Raw genomic sequence first — 21792 nt, 5'->3', positions numbered from 1 at the left:
ATTCAAAGTCACATTAGTTGCAATCTCGGCTAAATAAGAAATCCTCTAATGGAATCCCCTTGAAATGAAGAAATTAAAAGAAAGCAGTTTAAAAAAACTTTTAATATATATATTTTATATAATGTATACTTAATCAAGACAATGTGTCTTCCAAAATTTGTGAAATAGATGGACAAAAAAAGGAGAAAAATCAACAAACAAAAACAAAACAATGACATACAAGATGGTTTTGATGTTCCTTTAGTGAAGCTCAAAGAGCAAACCAGCATCTCTTCCAGCATTATGGAATATAATATGCTTGTGTCAATATGAGCACTTCTCAATATGCTGTCCAGGGCTTCTCTCAATCATGTGCCATCATGACTCAAAGTATGCAGGTTTTCATTTCAACTTAATGATACAGGCGATGTTTTGATTGATTCCTCCTTTCTGCAGGCTGACGGTTGGTCAAACAGCTCTTGCAGCATTTAGTTGGATTGTAAACCTGCAGACTGTTGCTCCAGACATATAACTACATAGATTTAAATGCTTCGACACAGCATTAAAGAACACACAAACCAAAGACTCAAAACATGAAATGTGGAATCATATCAAGTGTTAAACGTCCAACAAGTCAGTCAATTTTTGGCCTCCTACCAACGATTGAACTCAATCTTTAAATATGGGGACATTCAAAAGGATATTTTAGAAATGTTTCAACAACTTAAACTCATATTACAAATAGAAAATGAACAAAAGATTGGTGCCCAACTCTTCAGCTAGGGAGTAAGAGTTTTTGGGCTGAGGACCGCGTGTAGCTGTGGGCGTCTTAGTTGGTCTCTAGACAGGTTGGGGAAAAACTGTGGTCATATGCCTAGTCTCTATTCTTCTCTTTCCTTCTGTTCTTACTGTCTGCAACACATGGTGCGACTGGCCTTGATGAAAACTTACTTACACTTCCAACCAGCTACTAGTTGGTCAGTCAACTTGGACACAGCAACCTGGACTCGACGAGCCTGACCGCTGCATCACATCAAGTTGAATTAATGCGGCTTTTAAAGCAAAGGTTAGCCATGCATGAGATCCCAGTTTCTAATCCTGACGAAGTCGACTTTACGGCAAGCTGGTCACAGCAATCATAAATTAAATGCCTGTTCCCTTTAAGAAAAAGCCCACTGAGTGCGCTGTGTAGTGTCCTCTCATGTCGATATTCCAGCAAATGTTCAGGGTTTGAAAACATGCATAAAAACGGACACAAATGGATGGCTGAGAATCAAAATGGTTGTTCAGACATTCTCCTGCACTCTATGCACACGCGCACATTCACACATCCGCTCACCCATTCGCATATACACCCGTGCAGTGCAAACACAGTATTGGCAACCCTCCTCGCCCTCCCCCCTCGTCCTCATTTCCCCCTACTGTAGGAAAAACCCCACACTTGATTTGTAACAGCAAGTTCCAGAAAGAGCACTTGTTAAAAAAAAAAAAAAAAAAATCACAAAAAAATGCAGAAATATGGCTTTACATTTAAAACCGTAATAACTGATGAAATCAAAATTTGTTGTTTCTTTTCCAAATCATTTCCTGTTTCCTAATTTTGATTATACTTTTTAAAAATCTATCAAGTATGTTTATGTATAATTATGCAGTCTATGCGTGGGTTGGTTGGTGGGTGGGTGTGTGTGTGTGTGTGTGTGTGTGTGTGTGTGTGTGTTAGCGTGTCTGAAGCATGGGTACAGCTGGTAAAGAGGTGGTACTTGCTGGCATAACCTGGTTTTCAACGTGTCAAGGCTTTGATGTGGTGCCCAGTGTAGTGCAGCAAAGGTCCTGCAGGGAAGCCTAATGCCAACCCTGAGAGGACGTACAGAGACAAAGCTGCCAGTCTATCCACACAAACCTGCTGAGGTCAGTCATTCATGGTCTGTGTGTTCACTTCCTACTCTATGATCCGTGTCTTGTCTGATTTGCCAGTATATGTGTGCGTGTGCGTTAAAGACAGAATGAAAATGTGTCTTGTGCCACTTTTTTGTTTGTGTCGTTCAAATTCCCCAGCAGTGCGAGTGTGTATGTGGGATTGTGATCGTGTGTCAGCCTGCCTGCTTGTTCAAGATTCTGAGTGATCATTCCCGTATGCTCGCAGAGTAGGAGAACTGAGGGAAGTGTGTACGCTGATCGGAATCCTCTGCATCTAAACTGTCATCTGCAGTAAACACAAAGGGAGAGAACAAAAACACATATAGGATGAGAACGGATATAAAAGCTCAAACCTCCTTTAAAAACACAAACGAAGCATAAATGAAAGCTGCACATGTGTACTTACACTTGTCTGGAGGAGTTATTGTAATAGTTTGTGCTGTGAACTCATCATCAAAGTAACGCGTGTCTGTCTCCGATGTTACTTGGGGCTTGAAGGGAGGAATAAGCTAAGGAGAAGAACAAAACGAGTCATTTTATGTTCAGAACATCTTGTTTTAAATATCACATCATTTGTCTTTAATTCATTTCCTCACCTTTTTGTCAGTAACATCCTGCCAGTTGATGGAGGTGAAGAACTTGTGGGTCATCACTTCTTTGGCATCGTCTGGTCCACCTCCAAGCCTGTAAACGCCACAGAAACACTATCATCCCTACTCATGTACCAGCTACAAATAATTGTGGAAATACTCGTTAGAAATATACAACAAACTGTTGTGTTGTGTTGTTCTCCTCTGACTTGTATTTACCACTTTCTTGACACATTTCTTCTTCATTTCCTTACTACTTAAAGGTGGATGTGTTAGTAGGCCTGCAGGCAGGGCTCAATGTGCTAATATTAGCAGTTCTTCGACTATTACCAGAACCACAGGCGCTTGACCACAACAACAATCAATTATGTCCCTGTTTATGGCCATTACCCTGAACCAAAACTAATCAAGAAGGAACATGGGCTTCAATAACATGGTTACTTATTTCATAGGTGACTACGTGGTGCCCTTAAGCACAGTGGAAGATTCACAAAACTAAGTGTAATGGTGCAAGGAGGGACATGTTGTCCTAAGCTGCACTGCTTAAAGATTTATTTATACTATGGACACACACTAAAATAATAAACATCCACTTATGTGTTCTCTCCCATAAGTCACAGGTAAATATCAGTCTTAAAAAACAACTACTTCTTGCACTACATTGACACAACACAGAAGCTTTACAATACATTCAGATTTTGAAACCGTGCTTTATAAAGTGAAATACTGTTTCAAAATGGCTCCAGTAAACAGGTGTTTAGAAAATTAGATTTAAAGCAATGGGTTGGATACTTCAAGTTTTAATCAAAGTTATGTTTTGTTTTTGGGAAATTATCTTTAAAACAAAAATACATTTTATAGTTTTAGCTTTCTAAAATTGATTAAAAATAAGTCTGTTTACCAATACAAACACTATTAAGGACACCTATATTACATAATCTTGTGCTTTTGTTCCAATCAAGGATTATATTCACTAATCATTAGTGGTTATTATTATAGACAAACAAACATGAGCCGCACACCACTTGCCTTTGTTTGGGATCCTTTTTAAGCAGGCCTGCCAGCAGGGCCTTGGCCTCAGGAGCCAGGTTCTTGGGGAAGCGGATCTCCTCCATGAGGATAAGTTCAAACAGACGCTCGTGGTCCTGGTTGTAGAAGGGCAACCGACCACACATCATCTCATACATCACCACGCCCAATCCCCACCAGTCCACTGCTCGCCCATAGTCATTGTCCTCCAGCACCTGACAGTGTAGAAATGAAATGAGTTGAGAGAGAAACAAAACAATAGGAATAACAGTGCAAGAATATCCATGAATGTCTCTTCAGTCTCAAAAGAATAAAACACTACTGTCAGCAGCCATGAAATCTTCAAATATTTTGTTCTGTGACACATTAAGCCCTTGAAGCCTGAATTTATTTACAATAAAATAAAATAAAAATTTTGTGTGTTTTTGCTTTCCAGCTGATGCTAAAATAAGTGGAGATTGTTAATTTATCTATTACACATAGAACAGATATATAATAATTAAGTCCCACTCTAATCGGTCCTACCAGAAACCAGTGCTTGCAAAAGGTTCTGAGGTACATATTGAATTTGCACAAACCGGCATTGGGGAATGGATATGCTATCTCAGCTGCAGTCTGAATGAAAGTGGTATGTTGCGAATTCGCAACAATCAGGGTCAAGGGGTAAAATACTGCCATTTTTCATGGAATTACAGGATCAAGAACAAATTTCAAGGTGTGGGTGCCCTGGCAGCCTGTAAGTTAAAGAATGCTATATTACTGCGTACTCCCAAGAATAAGACAAAAATCCCAAAACTTGCAATCACAAAACATATTTCAGAATGCTGTTTACACATACAGAATTATGTAAAGTAAGACTTAATCAAAAATCCATCAATCAAACGCTACTTATTTCATTATTTTTGTTTAAACTGGAAGCAAACACAGTTTCACAGATCAGTTTAAAGGAGAAAATGTCCCTACTATATAAACACATCTATTAGTATAGGACATTTAAAATGCATAAAATCATTTGACTTTTTCTGATATATTTCTATTCTTATGTAAAAACACCAAAACTCTGATTTGACAACTAGCTCTCCCAGCAGAGCTGCTGTCCTAAATGGCTTTCACACTGTACCCCACAAGGAAGTCAAGAAAGTTGCACCAAAATGTTCAAATATGAACCCCGCAGCCTACCAACACTAGCCTCATGCAGCCCTGTGACATATGTGGTCATTTACATAATCCTGCTCAGAAAACATATTAATATCCACAGCTGATGTGGAGTTACCTCTGGTGCCAAGTACTCTGGGGTCCCACAGAAGGTTTTCATAGTGGCACCGTCCGTAATCCCCTCTTTACACAGTCCAAAGTCTGTTATCTTTATGTGGCCATCCTTGTCTAACATGAGGTTCTCCAGCTGTGGAGGGAAAGCATGAAAATAGAGTCAGACAGCTATGATGGATAAAGAACATAAAGAAGGAATCTAATAGAATGTATCCACGGGTGCAGTATATAATTGAAACTTGAAGAGTAGGGCTGAAAATTGGTTTAAAAAGTTGTTTTTCATTTTTATTTACAATACAATCATTCTTAAAACTCTTAGCAGAGTCACTGCATGCAAATTCGATCTATCATTGTAGGTAGTTACTTCCTAATCAAATTCTTTTCTACATGGTAAAATACCCCTCCAGCCTATTTAGAATGAATTGCTGCTATGCTGTCAAAGCAAGAAAATATCTCACCTTTAAATCCCTGTAAACTACATTGCGTGAGTGTAGATACTCCAGTGCTGACACTATTTCTGCACCATAGAATCGTGCCCTGTCTTCTGTGAATACTCTGTCCCGGGATAAATGAAAGAAGAGCTGCAAGGGAATTAAAAAAGTAAACACGAATGAGAGACAGAACAATTCCTCAAGTTCCTTGGAATACTTCATTTCAGAAGGTTTACGTTTGATTTTTCTTAATGCAAACTTTTCTGCATGCACATCTACAACTTTAGAAAAAAATGCTTTTTATTCTAAAAGTCTGAGTCAACAACCAGCCGTGTGTATGCAGCAACCAAAGCAGTCCTTACAATTCTAGTGAAAGAATGAAGAATGATTTGGCCCCGTTCTTTAAACATCACTTTAACACATCATCAAACCCAGCCCACAACGTGTTCTGATTTGGTTGCTTTCATAAACAGAGATCAAATCATACACTGATTATAAATTGAAATGTTTCAACCCTACGGCAATAAGCCATTGTCCAAAGGGTTACTTTGGCAGATGGGTTTAGAATAAAACAGAAGGCAAAATTGTATTCTTAAAAGATTTTTCCCCTTTAAAAGATCTTTCATGTGAAGACATTATATATTGATATTGCTTGAGTATAGTGTTTATATTTTTTATGTGATGCCCCTAGAGGCCAAAGAGAAAGAAAATGATGACAGAACTCTGTGCACCTGTGATGACTGTAACTATAATTACTTGGTCTGTTTCTTTGTGTCTAAATACTGTCAAGAAGGGAACATGCCGACACGCGCTGGCGTACTTTTTTTTGTGTCTCTAGCCTACTGAAATGAACACCTTTTGTTTTTCAAACCCACTCTAAGTGCAATGATCTGGATTTTTTAGTTTTTTATTTCTTCCACGCTTGTTAAAACACAACCGTAGGCTTGCTGAGAGAGAAGAATACTTACTTCTCCTCCATTTGCGTACTCCATTACAAAGCATAGCCGGTCATGTGTTTGAAATGCATATTTTAGTGTCTGTAGAGGAGTGAAAACAAAAGTTAGTGGCTGCACTGTACTGAAAAAATGGTCTTAATTTTGAAAAGCACAAACTGTGGCTGGTAACCCACCGTTAGAAAGGGATGCCGTGTATTTTGGAGAACTCTGCTTTCTGTAACTGTGTGTGCCACCTCATCCTAAAAGTAAACACACATACATTCAGTCCATTCAATGCGAGGAAGACCAACACAGTTTAAAGGTTTACTGTGATGTGACGACACTAACTTTAGCAATGATGACTTCTTTGCGGAGGATTTTCATGGCATAGTACATCCCTGTGGCCTTTTCCTTCACCAGGATCACCTTGCCAAATGTCCCTTTGCCCAGCAGCTTCAGGTAGTCGAAATCACTCATGGTCTGCTGAAACAGTACTCAAAAATTAGCTATGACAAATATAGTATAGATTAGTGCTCTCACACCAAACTGAAGTCACTCCTTGTTTTTCATAAAGGCATCATGAGTGTTTTCTCTACGAGTTTTGATCTGCTTCAAAAAATGTGCTCTTATGTAACGTAAACACATCATAACAGCCTCTCTGAAACGTACAGCATTTAGATGACTCCCCACTCTACTGTTCCTACTGCTAATGTTTGTGGACTACAGCTAATTTATCCCAACATATATTTATCTCTCATGCATGTAAGACATGACAGGTAATTGCCTGACATATTGTCGTTATAAATATTTCAACTATTTCAAATTAGGGAGCATTTAAATTAGCGCTTCAGACATTACAGCAAGCAAGAGGAGTCAAGTTTTTAATATTCAACAAAAAAGTACTTTTGCTGGGAGACGATGATCTCTATTAGAATAGTGTCGTGGACAAGCATGGGGACTTTTTTTTTTCACAGAATAACAAATTAAAATCAAAATACTTTGAAGAACTATAAACTTCTACTTGATCAGTAACCAATAACAGCCACACATGATACATTTCAACATGATTTTTACACTGAAAACATCACATCAGTAGACAAAGAATGACTGTAAAATCTAAAACCTTCAAAATCACTTTAAGCATTTGTGCACAAGAAAAAAATGCATATACAACTGTTGCCCTTTACTCATTTAGAGATTGCTTTGCCAAAAAAAAAGCTTTGAGAAAGAAGCTTAAAGTTTAAACAAGTTGTTCAGTGAAGATGAGTCTGGCTGGACAAACACTCAGCTGCCAGGCCCTGCTTGTGCAAATACTGACCACTTTTGTGCGGGATTTGGACACAGCAATCTCCATCTCCTCTGTGCCGCTGCTGTCACTGGGTGAGCCAAATTTGATCTCCATGGGTTCCTCATCCTGCTGCTGACTCTTCAGGCTATTTGCTACTGCCTGGATCGATCGCATCCATTCCTCCCTGAACCAGAAGAGAACACACGTTGCCTTTATCAAATTTAGCCAAAGGCATGTCCAAATTACTCTGAATATATTTTCTAAGAATATGAAATAGAATAAGTTTTGCCTCAAGATTTCAATTGTAGTTAGCAATGACATACAGCTGCACTGTTTTGTTTGCTTTTGATTTGTAGATATTGCACCAAAAATATATCTTGAAGGAAAGACAGTGCTTTAGTAAGCTAAATTTAGCTGGTAGAGATAATCTGCGTACTATTCAGCTGGAGGATGCTAGGATTTGGTACTTGGCAGAGCCGATGTAAACAAAACTCAGTGGCGACTGCTTGGGTTAGAGGTGAATAATCACGCCTAATCTGGCTGAATTCTAACTGGGGCATGATGGTTGTTACTACTCTTAAAAACTAAATGGCTTCCACTGAATGTAAAAAACAATGACTCATTTTGCCCTCCTGTGTTCAAGTTTGCTGCTCATGTCTTTCTCTCCCTCCTTTCTTTAAAGCAAGTCCAGCACATTATCATTTAAACTCGCTTCAGCTAACAACACACTAAAACTGAACTTATTCCAGAAATGTTTCTAGTAAAACAATGTCTTAAACACTCTTCCCCAAGACACTATCAACATTTGTGTCATATATATTCTAACACATATCGCTGGCTAAATCTAAAAATGTTTTTTCTTTTCCAAGTTGGCCTTCAAACTAAGTCAGCCTGTACATTCTTTCTATAGTGTTAACGCTGTGATCAAGTCACTACTTTCAATCTGGCAGTTTTCTGACAAAAACTATGTTTTTGTATATGTGTTTTACAGATTTCTTCAATGTAGACAGACAACTTTTTCCTCAAGTACGGTAAAACGCTGTTTTCACATGCACTACAAGCTGCCCTCGCACATGTTTTTTTCTGTCTTACTACAGCCACTTCTACCACAGACAGAAAATACAAACCTCTCCTCATTGCTATCTACGTGGAAGGTCCGCTCGATAACAGAGGTCCACTGCAGACACCGAATGACAAATGTATTGGGCTTGGGGCGCTCCGTCTTCATCAGCTGGCATTCTGCATAGCATAGACATATAAGCTAACGCTGGAGAAGTGAAGGCACTAACAACAAAACAAATTGTGCTCAAGAGTTAAACATGACACTTATTTGAGATTTGACCAGCAGAAGGGAAAGCTGACCTGCGACAGAGAAGTTGTTGAGCGGTGGGAGGCTGTGGTCACTGGACACCTCAGGCTTCTCTTTGTAGCCGATGAAAGAGCCGTCGCTCTTTAAGATGAAGTAACGAGGACGCCATGTTTTAATGTATTCACCTGGAAACAGACAGGTTATTATTTCTGACTTCCTGCTTGTGTTTGGCTTTTATATAGATAAAGATGCTACTCTGTCCTGCAATATTTTTACATTGGAAATCGACTGTAATTGAATGAATTAAGCTGCTGTAGCTGTTCTTTGTCAGTGAGGAAACTACAAACCTTAGACGCCTTTGAAGGAGCATTTACATTCAAAATATAGATTTTGCCATGGACTATTACTTTTAGTATAGACTCAGATGATCGACGGCGAACACAAAGGGTCACTTACCTCTCTTGTGAAGCCATCCTTCTCTCACAACACTGACTTCATTCATGCTGGGGCAGAAGACTGTCTGGGTAGGGAGGGGGCCGCAGACAAGCTGGTGGAAATTGTGCAAACTGTTCTTACTGGTCAAGTGCCTGACGGTGGCTCAGGTATAAAAAAAAAGATATATATATATATATATATATAATGTAATACCTGGAAGGAAAACAACAAATACATAGTCAAAATCAGTACAAAAAAACATTTCTTACTGTATCCTGATGTAGCTTTAACAAAAAAAAAGGACATAAACCATTAATATGAGGAAAATATCACTGAAATACATACTGGTGAATAAACATTTCATATGAGTACAATGCTAGTCATTACCAAAAATTAAAAACTGACATTTAGAAGCGGTAGCAAAAGAGCTATGTGACTTCTGACTATTGACAATTCAGTTCCTCACATTCAGTAAAAACATTTAGACCTCGGGTAATGTTTTTTTTTTTTTTTTAACACTCACTCATATATAGAGTAACAATGAAAACAAATGTAAAAAGACAAAAGGCCTAAAGGAAGTAACACTACAGTCAATGAGAGAGGTGAAGACATAATGTGAAACTGATTTTTCACAAGAAAGTCTTACTCTTGATGCCTATCTGAGTTTTGTCACCACAGCATTGCGCTTGAATAAATTCTTCACTGTCTGAGGGACTCTGTTGCCTTGAAACACAACTCCACAACAAAGAAAACTGCTGAAATTTGCACATCATTATCATGACCAATCTGGGTACTTTCATCATCTCATGCAAATCTCTCTGACATACCCGTGGTGTTTTCACTGACATGTTCCATCTAAAAAATGGTAGATCATGCTATTCTAGTGATACCAAGCAAACATAATCGGGGGATCAATGCCACTGATCTAACAATTAGCAAAAATGCCTGCAAAGCTCTGTACTGTCAAACGCAACAGCCTCCTGCAGCTCTTTGTTGAATGTTTGTGGAGAGGCCTTGGTGATCCAGGGTCAGTGCTGAATCAACAGCTTATGTTAGATAATAGGTTTACCAGAATCTCACAATATTTCGGTGAAAATGATGGGGTGGAATATTACAGTGCATACAGTCACAAAGACTGTTTGAACGGCTTTGTTTACAAAGATAAAAACAGATAAGGCTTCCCTCGACTTCAGACTCTTTTATGGCCACCCACGGTTATTCACAGCTAGAACTGCCAGAGTAATAGCTAATTGCTCTTTGAGATAAGTGCGCCGACTATTGTAAATTGTACACCAGTTTGTCTTTAAAAACAAAACGCAATAATGTCAGTTACATACGTTAAGGTTTGTTTTTTGGCTTGCGTGTAGCAGCTCCTGACGAAACAACAAAGGCAATAGATCCCAAAACTATCCATACACGAATACAATGTTTGCTAATCATATTTGATCATTGTCTGAAAAAAAACTATGTACTGTACGAAGCACGACCACAAGCTGCCTAACGTAAACACCACCGTAACGATAACACATCTTTGCAGTGTGGCAGCTAGCTAAGACAAAGTCAACAAACGTTACCTTCCAAGTCCAACGCAGGTCGCTAGCCTTTCTATCGTAGCTCAAGAGCAGTCAAGCGGTTACGACACTTGAACTAACATTATAGCTGATGGGCAGCTGGGCCAAGCCGCGCGTCAGACAGCAGTAAGGACACTGACCATGACCGCATTACGACCAAACAAGGCAGCTAGCCAAAATACCTCTCAAGCTAACGGCTAGTTAGCATGTCAGTTAGCCACTCGCGCTAGTTCTCGTTACTCCGTCTATTCTTACCTCGACTTGTGAGACTAAAAAAAAAAAATATCCCCAGCCGCCGCTTCTTGAAAAGGCTCAGAGATTCGCTGTACAAAGCTCCCACCAGTTATCACTCGAAGCTTGTGTGTACTGAACTCTGTCAATGATCACACAGCTTTAGCGGACTGCTCGCCGAGCTTGTTTTCTTCTCTCACAACAACAGCGGCGGCGGCGGCGTGCTCGGTCCGTTGCTGCTGCAGTGGTTTACTGAAGCAAGCAGACCACGGAATAAAGTCCACCGAGGTGCACAGCGGTGGACACGAGCGTTAAGTACGACCACGAGCGATTCCCGTATCCAGGAGGGAGAAAAAACGCCTGTTTAGTGGGTTTAATGTGGTTAGTCGCCTGCTTAGCATGGAAGCCCTCCGTCCCAGCCAGACAGTACAGCAGCCCCGCAGACGCACACAAGGGGAAGTGACGAACAAGAGCAGAGAGGGTCCACTGCACCTGAACGGTCGGTGTGAAAGTACACCAAGTACTATACTGTAACCTTAACCTCATCCCAACTGTACAGAGCTGCAGCACACTCTGTCTCACTGATAGGCAGTGCAAAACCATTCAAATATGCATCCAGTATCCAATGTGTCTTTTGCTTATTTTTATGTAAATGTGAACTTAATCCCAAACCCACAAAACCCAAGCACTGCTGCAGCATGGTGTGTAAAGTGTAGGGACAAAAGAAATGAGAGGCAGTGTTATAAATGTATGTTTATTGTTCAGATATCATTGCCAAAACTGTTCTCTTGTAAATGCAGCATATAAATCAAATCATCAGAATAAAATGCCTTTCTGTCATAGAGCTTTGCTTTGCTGTCTCTGTTGCTTTCGCTGCAGGTAGCGAGCACGAGCGTCGCTGACGGTGGTTTCGTTGCTTCGCTTCTCCAACTTCTTCATGACCTCCTCTGTAGAAACCTCTGAAAAAAGAACAAAGTTATCCATTACCTTAGCACAGAGAACAATGCAAGCTCTAATTATTTGACAGTCTCATTCTGGTCAGTGATTTTACCCCTAAAAAATAATTTCTGCATATCAAAGTTGCATATTTCTTATTTTTTCCAGAAAAAAGCATCCCTTCTTGCTTTAAAGTGATTTAGATATCAGTGTAGATGTGCAGAATTCCCAGCCTCTATTACCACCTCACTATCATTCTGCTGTAGAGGAAAGTAATGATGGAACTTATTTGGCGGACATTTGCACACAGGGAGGTAAAAATGTATTTAAAATGTAGGAAGGTTGCCTTTCTGCGCGATCCAAATCCTCGAAAACACTTGAAATTTTTAGTGCGGTACATTGCGAGCATGGAGGGTGTTTCTGGTAATGAAGAGGGTTTTAAAAAACAGCAGCATGTAGACAATGGAACAGGAGGAGAAAGCCACAAAAAAAGCATGGCCAATGGCAGGCTTATCCCTGTAATCTACATTTGGTAATTCAGAGTACCTCGGTGCTAACTGCTTATTTCGCTCGTATGCATGAAAAAACACAACATTTAGACAAGTTAACAAGGTATAAAATTAGATTTACACCAGACAGTGATACTTCATTCACTCTATAAAGCTATTACGAAATACTTAGATGGCATTTTAATCTATGATCTGATTTAGGCAGAATCTTTTTTTAAATCATAATACCCATTTGCATCTTGGAATAGGGATCAGAACACACAAAACATAAAGCATCACTTTCCAGTTAAATATCTAATGAATTATTCCAAGAACCTGGTTGTCTTTTGGCTGCCTCCCTGGTCTCCCATTTGATCATTTCCTCGTCAGTAACTTCTTCTCTTGCCACACTGCTCAGTTCATAGACGTCCACTTCATGGAGTTTAGGTAACAAATCCTTCACCCACTCATATCGAATAGGACACACAGTCCTGATGTAGACCCGTGATGTCACCAACACATCGTGGAAGATGACCCAGTTCAGCTCTGCCTCCTGGTCAAATAGCTTGGAGCCACAACAAATTGAGATCAAAGAAGAAATTATAGAAAAAGCCTGTTAGCGTTTGTTGCAGTCTGAATTATTTTTGAAAAATATATATGTACGTAAACACAGTTACCGATGATGATGGATGAATGTGAACCATAGATCCATGTCCATCCATTGTGCAAAACACCTTTCCGACAGACCTATATGTGATGGAATAACAATGATACACTGTGGTGTATTTGAAGTAGGCTAAAGGAGACTGAATATCATCATTTTAAATAATATTCATGGTACCTTCTGGCAACGTTGGTGAAGTATCCTGTGCACAGGCACCGTCTGAGGAGCTCACTCCTATTACCATCAAATGTTTCTACAGGGAAATCTCTTTTCTGAAATTCAAGTCAGCACATCCACAAAAATTAAGAACCACACTGAGGAGGAATTGTGCATTGTGACTGCTGTCTTTACAGCAATATGAAACGTTTAGCAGACTAAACACACAGCATGCTTCGGTCAGCAATATGTAAAGGCTGTACCTGCTGGAGGCGGAGGAGAATCTCTCTCAGCTGAGTCTCCACACTAAAGGCCGACTTTAGCGCCCTCCAGTGGATCCAGTTCTCCTTACACCACACTGAAGGTCTGTCACTACAGAGAGCACAAGGAAGGCTGTCAATTAAAACAGTCATCATATTATCATCATGCAGTATAAAGTCATAAACCAATGTTGACACTTCTTTGTACAAGCAAGGAAAAAAATATAAATGCATCTTGCAGTGCTAACTTAATTACTGTCTTCACCTGGATTTGCACGACTGAAACACACTGAGGAGTGTGGCAAAGTCATTCATACCGCCGGTCTTTGCAGCCAGTTTTCTGTGCTTCTCATCTGCCTCTTTCTGTTCCTCAGGTTGACCTGCAGGGAACAAGGAAAGCTCTGAACTCAAAGTTCATATTTTTAAATTCACATTTTACACATAAGCAAAGAAAAATAAATGTCCTGTATCTCAGTTACCTACTCGATGGATGCACTTAGTGTCTTTGTTATTAGACATTTCACAATGTTGAATGTTTAAATGCATGTTTTTTTCTCCCTTATTAATTAAGACCATGTTTGTTTTTATCCTGTTTGAGGTTCTTCAATGTCAAAAAGCAAAGTGGCTGAAGGTGAACCACTCTTGTGACCACTGACCTATAACTTCTTTGTGTACTTTGTAATGTCCTTTTATTGTGACCTATTGTCTTACGTTTTATTGTATGTTTCACTGTTATGTTTTCTTTGTGTACTTTTTGCAACGTGCTTTTATTGTCACTTATTGTTTAATGCATCACTTATGTCTTTTCTTTTTTACTCAGGGGCTGCAGATGTAAATTAGCATTGTTGCTATAATCCGGCATATTTACACCCATTGCTGTATAAATAGGCATCTGTTAATGCACACTGTCCCTACCAAATAAATAAATAAACAATAAAAAATTAAGTTGCTAACCTGGCCTGATGAAGATGTTCTCCACAGACAGCATGGCAGCCACAGGGAGCAGCAGCTCCTGGCAGTCAAGCGAAGCGGCTTTGAGCAAAGCCCTGGTGAGGCCTGGATGCAGGGGGAACTCCACCATCAGCTCCCCCAGCTGGGTCACTTTTCCTCTTCTGCAGCCAAAAACATCAGACAGATAAGAGCTCATGAAATCTCTGCAAGACCCACTTAACGTGCTACTGCTGCCCCTCGAAACCAGAGGATCTGTGTACACAAATACTCACCGGTCAATGGCATCAAATTGGTAGAGCTGTTTTAGTGCTTCTAGAATAAACCTCTCCTCCGGACAGTCCAGATAAGGAAACCTTAAGAGAAATCAACTCTTCACAATGAATGAACTAGAAGAAAGTGCGCTGAGGTAAACGACACTGAGTAACAAACAGACACAGAGTTGTGTACCTAATCACATCATGAACGCCCAGGCACTTGAGGGTGAGTACTACTGCAGTCAGACTTGTCCTCTGGATCTCTGGGACTGTATATTCAGGCATGCACTTCTCCCAGAACTCCTTGGTATAGATTCGAAAACATTTCCCAGCTGAGGTCCTTCCAGCTCGGCCTGCTCTCTGCTGAGCCTCGCTCCTAATGACAGAAACCCCCCCCCGAAATCCAGTCCAAATCTCTGTTGGCAAGCTTTCTTCATGGCATGAGCATTAGTGGGAAAATTACTCAAATGAAATGACATTTTATTGCTTACAGACTCACTTTGAAATAGGCACCACCTCCAAGATATCCATGCCCACCCTGGAGTTGTGGTTTAGCTGCTTCACAAACCCGCTGTCAACGATGTACCTACAGGGGAAAGAACAGCAGGATGGTGTGTTTTGCAGAAGTGTCGGGTCACAATTTTACGGTCACCTGTGGGCAGCATTGGCCTCGCTCACTTTATTCCATTGATGGTGAGAGATGTTGCTGCAATGTTAGTGGCCACTACACATTTTCTTATTCCTGGAGGTGGCGGCTGAAAGATCTGCCTTTGTTGATCTATGACGAGACCAAAAAAGATGACATTGCAAATAAAGCTAACACTGATTTTAATGTGGAAAATCAGGTGTTGACAGCTGTTGTATGCTTTTACCAGTAGGCATGGATCCATACAGGGGCAAAATGAGAAGACCCTCCACTGTCTGGTCCTGTACATCATAGCGATAATCTATACACTCAGCTTTTTCGTACAACAAGTCACAGGCACGTTCAATCTCTGACTGACCTGTCAAACACGAAAAGAATCAATGTCATATTTTTTCCCCAGTAAGGCCTCAGTAATCAATGAAAAATATAAATGCTTGCCTGTCAAAAACACTAGAATATCTCCAGCCATTTCACTGGTGTGAACATCCAGGGCAACTTTAACAACCTGTTAACAGAGGTGTAAATTCAATCAAGTGCATCAATCTGCAGCAGCAACAACATCAGTTTATTTCATAATCAAACTCAAAAAAATGACATCACAGTGGCATCAAACACAGATTTTTTTTTTTAAAGTCATCAATTACACTACCTATATACTCCCTGTAAAAAGTAACTTGCTACACTACTCATTACATTATTAGCACAAACATATGGTAATAATCATAAGGCTGTGAAACCAAATTAAATGACTTTACAGAAAATACAGCAATACATAGAAAACAGCACCTAGCTCACAAATGAAAGCCGGTACCTCTTTCACATAGCCGGTGCTTTCCACATCTTTCGGTCCTACAGCTGAGCCAAACATGCAGGTTACAGGAAACGTCCTCCCAGGAATGGCAAAGACGGCACAGTTGCTGAAAAATGCTGAAAGTTTGTCAGTTTCCAAGGTGGCGGACATCACCACCACCTTCAGAGGGATGGATCGGCTCTTGGGGGCGTTAGCTGGGTTGGAGAACATTTTCTTTATCAAACCCAAGAGAATGTCCTGTAAAAAGCACAAGCACATACTTAATGTCTGAGGTGGAGGTGGGGGAAAAAGAATGGTTTCTGCTTTTGGGATGCTGATATGCTTTATGCATGTGAAGTATGACAGATCAGATTGTGTCATTTCAGATAGCTGTGTTGCTGCACTGTTTCAAATTTTATTCAGCGTTTACTTATTTCTTTTATGTTGGACCCCAAAATTAAGTTCTGTAAACTATTTTGGTTGAACTATGAGAACTTTTCAGATTTGGAAATTTGTACTTTAACCCTCAAAAAGCATCATATCCGGACAGCCATTTTAATACAATGTTTCCAGAGCCGTAACTCCCACTTCCCATTATAATAGGTGAGGACATTTAAAAAAATGCTTCCAGCAGAGACCAAATGTTTAAATATTGGCCCTTGAAAATGGAACTAAGTATCCAGAAGGCACTAGAAAACTCCTCTAAGCGTATATATGTGGATGTATCCACATTTACAACTAAAAGTATTATTTTTGGCCAACATTTCACCAACTGTTTGGGGTTTTTAACAGCAGAAGAATTTAATGTGTTGCATGACAAGCCAAGGCTTCCATTTTTTTTGCTATTTTGACTTGACAAAATTGTAATGTGGACTACTTCATAAGACCACAATTCTGGTGTGAATAGGGATCTATATTATCATTATAAATACAAAGTTAAAAGTTACTTCCATGTTCCCTTCATACTGAAATGTAGCAACTTATGAGGCTTGTTGTGCCTTACCACATAACTGAAATTCTCAAAATTCTGCCACATTACTATTTTTTTGCCTTTGCCTGGAATGGACACATTTGTGAGGACAACACAAAATCTGAGACAGCGCAGCGACATATTCCGTGTCAGTTGACACAGACTGACCCGAATGCAGAAAGTGTGTTAATGACATTGGGCAAGCATATTGACTCACTGTGTTGAGGCTGCGCTCATGAACTTCATCCAAGATTACAACACTGTATTGAGAAAGTCCAGGGTCTGCCAGGATCTCTCTGAGCAAACAGCCATCTGTCATGTACTTCACCATCGTGTCCTGGTTGAAACACAATCACGTCATAGAATATTTACAATAAATATGTCGCATGTTCTGCAAGGAGCGAATCATCTTTTGTGCCTCACCGATGATGTGCAGTCATCAAAGCGTACTTGGTAGCCGACTTCCCTTCCCAGAGTGCACTGCATCTCCTGGGCCACCCTCTGGGCCACTGTGATGGCAGCCACCCGGCGGGGCTGGGTGATGCCAATTTTGCCATCTTTACAAAAACCTACAAAAAATAGAAGAAATGGGTCGTATTTTAAGTTACAGGCCACACATTTGTATCATAATTTGATAAAACCCAAAATGGTTCAGAGCTGAGGAGTTACTTAAACTAACGAAAGGTATTCATATATTGTGTTTAATTGTTGGCTTTAAATGTAGAAATGTGTGTAATATATGTTTTGGTACTTCGGTACTAACAGTAGATATCTGCTTACCTGCTTCATGCAGATACTGTGGAAGTTGTGTGGTTTTCCCGCTGCCAGTTTCACCGGTGACAACCAGGAAAGAGCTCTCTCTGACAGCCTGGATCAGTTTGGTTTTGTGCTGATAGATAGGCAGCTGTTTGGACTCGTTTTCTTTTGGGCTCCGTCTCGCTGATTTGGACATAACTGACAATTTGTGTTCAGCTTTACCCGCACATACCAGTGAGAGAAGCTGAACAGATGAAACAATTACTGACTCGGTTTACTTCGCGTTTGTGCCCCCCAGACAGCGTTAAACTATACAAAATATCAACTTCTTTAACATTTCCCCTCATTTACGAAAACGGTACGCAGGCTGACTTCCGCAAACTAACTCATCCTCCATTCCTATTGGTCACATTATGGGCACATGACTCAGCATCCCCCACCACAATAAAAGTCTGGCGGGATATATTTGTTTTTTTAAAATAAGGTTTACACAGAAAATTTCAAACACCAAACATAAACGGAACACAAAAATTCAAGTACATTTATTGCTATTCACGACATTGTCAATTAGACAGTTCTTTAATGTTCAAGGATTAAACAAAGCTATATTTTCAACAAGTCATATTTTACTAAATTCAAATAATCAACAGACTGGACATCTTAAAATAACTAAACACATACTATATTGGAAATAACAGTCGACTGTAGTTTTTGGGAGGTTTCTCGAGGAAAAAGTCAAAAACTGAGGACTGACTTCATCTGTGGATATGTTGGTGATAAAAAAAAATCTCTGCACTGAGCTGCTATTATAGATTCCATCATCAATCTTCACTTAGCAACACAGTCTGTATGGTAAATATGGAAAGCCTTTTCCCACTCTAAAATACAATTTCATATTAAAAAAAAAAATAGATGTTCGCTTTTTAAAACTGCCAATACCGTAAAGAGTCTACAATGACAGTTCTTTTTTTCCCCCTCACAATGCCCTTTTGAACCTGCTTCATATATTAAAATTTAGTGTAAATTAAATTAATTAAAACTAAGGGACCATGCATTTAAAAGAGGACACTCACAACTTACATTGTCAAGGTTAATGTCATAAACACAAGGAATTAGCTAAGTTTACAGCAGAAAAATCATATAAAAGATGACTACTTGGGGTGAAAGTATAGTTTTATTATCTCTTCCAATATCATGTACAGTTCTTGGTTGAACTGTTTCTAATTTCAGTGCTTAAAATTAATTTAATTTTCTTTTGTGATCATTTATAGTAGAAAACAAAGAGGTCCACCAGAAACTACTCTGTTAAAAGTCCTCCGTCCTGGCCCTGGTGTGACTCTTAAGGCACGCTTTCCTGCAAGACACCGAAAAACAAAACCTATTGTTGACAGTGTGACATGCAAACATGTCAGGTAGTTTTACAGTAGACCAAAGTCACTGCTTCTCAGTTTGTGCTGCATATGACTCCATTGATAGACCATAAATTAGAATAAGGAGAAATAAATAATCACCAATAGATTCACCAACTCCATAAAAGATAAATAGGTTGAAGGTTCACTTACGATTGCTGCAGGGATGTAAGCAATCTGGTCTTTTACAGATCTCTACATCACAGTGGAAATACACCTGGAGTACAACAGGAGAGATAACAAGACTTTAAAAAACAACATACTAATGAAACTACTGTCTGTTAATTTATATTTCTGTTACATACCAGGTTTTTAAATGTCCGTGGCGACACAAATACGAACATCTTCACCTCAAACCATTTGTGAAGGGAGGGATATGGCAGCTCATTACTGGAGACTGGCAGCACAACAGTTCTTTGGCTATCACCAGTGTAAGGGCACCTTGATTGGATGCAAAAATTGACTTTAGATCTTTTTTTTTTCTTCTTTAAGGAATTATATAACATTTGGCGCAATCTTCCATTGAATTTCAAGAGTTTTTACCCTTTAACAAGCAGCTTCCATCTTTGCGGGTCATGCGGGTCCTCAGTCGGCGTCGCCCAGCAGTCCTCCAGCTGCAGCACCAAGTCCCTGTCCTCATGTTTGACCACAAACACCTCCACATATACAGGCTGGCCAAGTTCCACTACTGTTGGAGTGTCACCTGAGGAATGGAAGGACCTGTAAGAGGAATCTGCAAAGAAATAAAAAAGAAAAACATGAACAGAGTAAGAACCATCATACTTGAAGTTTTTGGGTTTGTCCTTCAGTGTAAAAGTGATTGATCTTTATGCATATTCAGTTTTAACAGTGCTGTCAATGATTTTAAAGGTATCCTGTTTAATATATTAAATTTATAAATGTTGATGCATTTATAGACTGATGAATGGAAAATAAATGCCAAAATTTGAAATGATGGACAGCTTTGACCTTTGGCAAACCTCATTTCAGTCCTCAGTGTTCCTTTGCTCCTCAGTGTCGACGGGTACTCCAACTGTTTTTGTTGAACCGTGAAGCCCAGTTGAGTCATTCGAGTCAGTACAAAGCTACACTGCACAGTAAGACTAAAACACAAGATGATCAGTAAGAAAATTGAAATCCGTGTCTGCAAAAGGCGAGACATCCATGTCTATTTTTTAAATCTTACTGGAAAGGAGTGTCACGACGTATGGAAGATCTCCGGGGATTTCGTTTCACCTCAATCTTGATCTGGTACGTAATATTCCCATCTGAAATCTGCAAGCCAAACCTGTTCCATTTAATCACAAAAATACCACCCGACCTATCTAAAGGCTGGCATGTGATTTATTTACATTTACCATGGCCTGGGTGCCACAGTCAGTGAATGGAAAGCTGAACGTGACAGTATCATTGGATCTTTTTTGAGGTTTGCAGTTGTGGTTGTGGCCAGAAGGGATCCAGACCGCATCCAGGTTCAGAGGTGGGATTGTGGTGCTCCTGGGGATTGTAATGTTGAACCCATCTTTGCTGCAGAAATATTGCCCAGGTAACCGTGGAAGAAAAATTTGGTTTGCCTCTGTGGAAAATACATGTGGAAATGTTAATAAGCAGAACTGTTAAATATAACGTCAGGATTTGCCTTTACACGTGAAATTACAACCTTTCATTTTCCTTTCACAGATTAGAGGTATTGACTTGACAATTTCAAGTTTGCTCCCGTCTGCAAGCGCCGCAATGACCACAGTCAGACTCGTCGTATATCTCTATTGAATGAAATGTTAAAGAAAGATTAGAATTTAGACAAGTCTGTATTACAAATAAAATAGCAGACATAATAAAGAAGCTTCTCAGCTCACTTTTCTTCTCACGAAACATCCATGGAAAGACACTGTTAAGACAGCATAGGTGTCAGTCTCTCCAAGGTAGTAATGGCACATTTTTGCTATAGCAATGGCTTGGTAATATCTGCTGCTTTCATCTGCATGTAAATGTGGACACAAACAAGAGCATAATAAAAGACACACACCTCAAAGCTCAAATTTATGAATATTTTTACAGTGTTTGACTTACCTTGGACATAAATGGAGAAAGGAAGATCGGGAAATTCCACTTTTGGTATGTAAACAGACATGAACTCTTCATGGCAGACCAACATATCATTGCTGAAAGTGTTATAAAATGTCACTTTAGGTTGTTTTGAAGCAGACTGGACTTTACATGTCAGGAAAAGCAGTGACAGAGAAGTAAATGTCACCAAAATAAGGTCTGGAACACACGTCCTCATTTTTGGTTGCTGAGACTCATCGTGACACGTGGAGCAGCTGCTTCTCATTTACTTTAATCGGCAACCAGGAGTGTGAAAGTAACCCAGCAACTCAACGCTCAATGTGGTGTCTGCCGCCTCACAGCATGAACATCCTGTGGTCAAATCAACCCGTATCTGGGTCCTCTCTTGAGTTTGCTTGTATCTTCATGTATCTAGTCGGGTATTTTTCCCACGAGCCTACAGTATGTAGGTGCAAAAAAAT

The 21792-nt window shown here is 39.7% G+C and overlaps 3 protein-coding genes across 5 annotated transcripts; all 3 read right to left on the bottom strand.

Annotated features, from left to right (window-relative positions):
- Positions 1 to 83: 83 nt before the first annotated feature.
- akt2 (v-akt murine thymoma viral oncogene homolog 2) lies at positions 84 to 11434 on the bottom strand. 3 transcript variants are annotated; one of them, XM_023266488.3, is made up of 14 exons: positions 11009 to 11434; positions 9204 to 9395; positions 8801 to 8932; positions 8566 to 8677; positions 7469 to 7622; positions 6499 to 6633; positions 6345 to 6410; positions 6184 to 6252; positions 5243 to 5365; positions 4789 to 4917; positions 3516 to 3730; positions 2493 to 2580; positions 2303 to 2405; positions 84 to 2182 (listed from the first exon to the last, which is right to left on the bottom strand). In XM_023266488.3, exons 2-14 carry the CDS (start codon positions 9247 to 9249, stop codon positions 2103 to 2105), a joined length of 1452 nt encoding a protein of 483 aa, XP_023122256.1. In that variant the 5' UTR covers positions 9250 to 9395; positions 11009 to 11434; the 3' UTR covers positions 84 to 2102. The 3 variants fall into 3 exon arrangements, with proteins under 3 accessions (XP_023122256.1, XP_023122260.1, XP_054868158.1); XM_023266492.3 differs by having other exon boundaries at positions 6499 to 6630; XM_055012183.1 differs by having other exon boundaries at positions 9204 to 9294.
- A 288-nt stretch (positions 11435 to 11722) lies between these two features.
- On the bottom strand, positions 11723 to 18207 carry dhx40 (DEAH (Asp-Glu-Ala-His) box polypeptide 40). Its single transcript, XM_023266493.3, has 17 exons — positions 17880 to 18207; positions 17523 to 17668; positions 17317 to 17436; positions 16151 to 16387; positions 15778 to 15844; positions 15566 to 15697; positions 15372 to 15471; positions 15193 to 15279; positions 14887 to 15069; positions 14712 to 14792; positions 14443 to 14600; positions 13754 to 13868; positions 13492 to 13600; positions 13250 to 13344; positions 13086 to 13155; positions 12745 to 12973; positions 11723 to 11943 (listed from the first exon to the last, which is right to left on the bottom strand). The coding sequence occupies exons 1-17, from the start codon at positions 18049 to 18051 to the stop codon at positions 11822 to 11824; spliced, it is 2223 nt and encodes a 740-aa protein (XP_023122261.1). The 5' UTR covers positions 18052 to 18207; the 3' UTR covers positions 11723 to 11821.
- On the bottom strand, positions 18043 to 21675 carry LOC111566099 (zona pellucida sperm-binding protein 4-like). The gene is made up of 10 exons (XM_023266501.2): positions 21335 to 21675; positions 21121 to 21242; positions 20925 to 21027; positions 20623 to 20840; positions 20451 to 20539; positions 20234 to 20367; positions 19808 to 19997; positions 19570 to 19705; positions 19418 to 19481; positions 18043 to 19209 (listed from the first exon to the last, which is right to left on the bottom strand). The coding sequence occupies exons 1-10, from the start codon at positions 21594 to 21596 to the stop codon at positions 19121 to 19123; spliced, it is 1407 nt and encodes a 468-aa protein (XP_023122269.2). The 5' UTR covers positions 21597 to 21675; the 3' UTR covers positions 18043 to 19120.
- Between the last annotated feature and the right edge of the window lie 117 nt (positions 21676 to 21792).

Source organism: Amphiprion ocellaris, chromosome 7 (genome assembly GCF_022539595.1).
Source record: "Amphiprion ocellaris isolate individual 3 ecotype Okinawa chromosome 7, ASM2253959v1, whole genome shotgun sequence".
In the NCBI taxonomy this organism is placed as follows: Eukaryota; Metazoa; Chordata; class Actinopteri; family Pomacentridae; genus Amphiprion; species Amphiprion ocellaris.
Note: the sequence above shows the minus strand (reverse complement) of the source record. Positions and strands in the feature narration are given on the sequence as shown.

Bases quoted from the DNA above. Each gene is read 5' to 3' on its own strand.
- akt2 (XM_023266488.3), bottom strand. From the start codon at position 9,249: ATGAATGAAGTCAGTGTTGTGAGAGAAGGATGGCTTCACAAGAGAG. The intron at 7,623-8,565 runs GTTTGTATTTTC...CTTCTGGTTCAG, and splicing joins GTAGATAGCAATGAGGAGAG to GGAGGAATGGATGCGATCGA. The intron at 2,183-2,302 runs GTAAGTACACAT...TGTTTACTGCAG, and splicing joins AATAACTCCTCCAGACAAGT to ATGACAGTTTAGATGCAGAG.
- dhx40 (XM_023266493.3), bottom strand. From the start codon at position 18,051: ATGTCCAAATCAGCGAGACGGAGCCCAAAAGAAAACGAGTCCAAACAG. The intron at 15,472-15,565 runs GTAAAAGCATAC...GTCTCGTCATAG, and splicing joins GTATGGATCCATGCCTACTG to ATCAACAAAGGCAGATCTTT. The intron at 14,601-14,711 runs GTGAGTATTTGT...TTTTGGCTGCAG, and splicing joins CAATTTGATGCCATTGACCG to AAGAGGAAAAGTGACCCAGC.
- LOC111566099 (XM_023266501.2), bottom strand. From the start codon at position 21,596: ATGAGAAGCAGCTGCTCCACGTGTCACGATGAGTCTCAGCAACCAAAA. The intron at 21,243-21,334 runs GTAAGTCAAACA...ATTTACATGCAG, and splicing joins TTTCTCCATTTATGTCCAAG to ATGAAAGCAGCAGATATTAC. The intron at 20,841-20,924 runs GTTGTAATTTCA...TATTTTCCACAG, and splicing joins CTGTGAAAGGAAAATGAAAG to AGGCAAACCAAATTTTTCTT.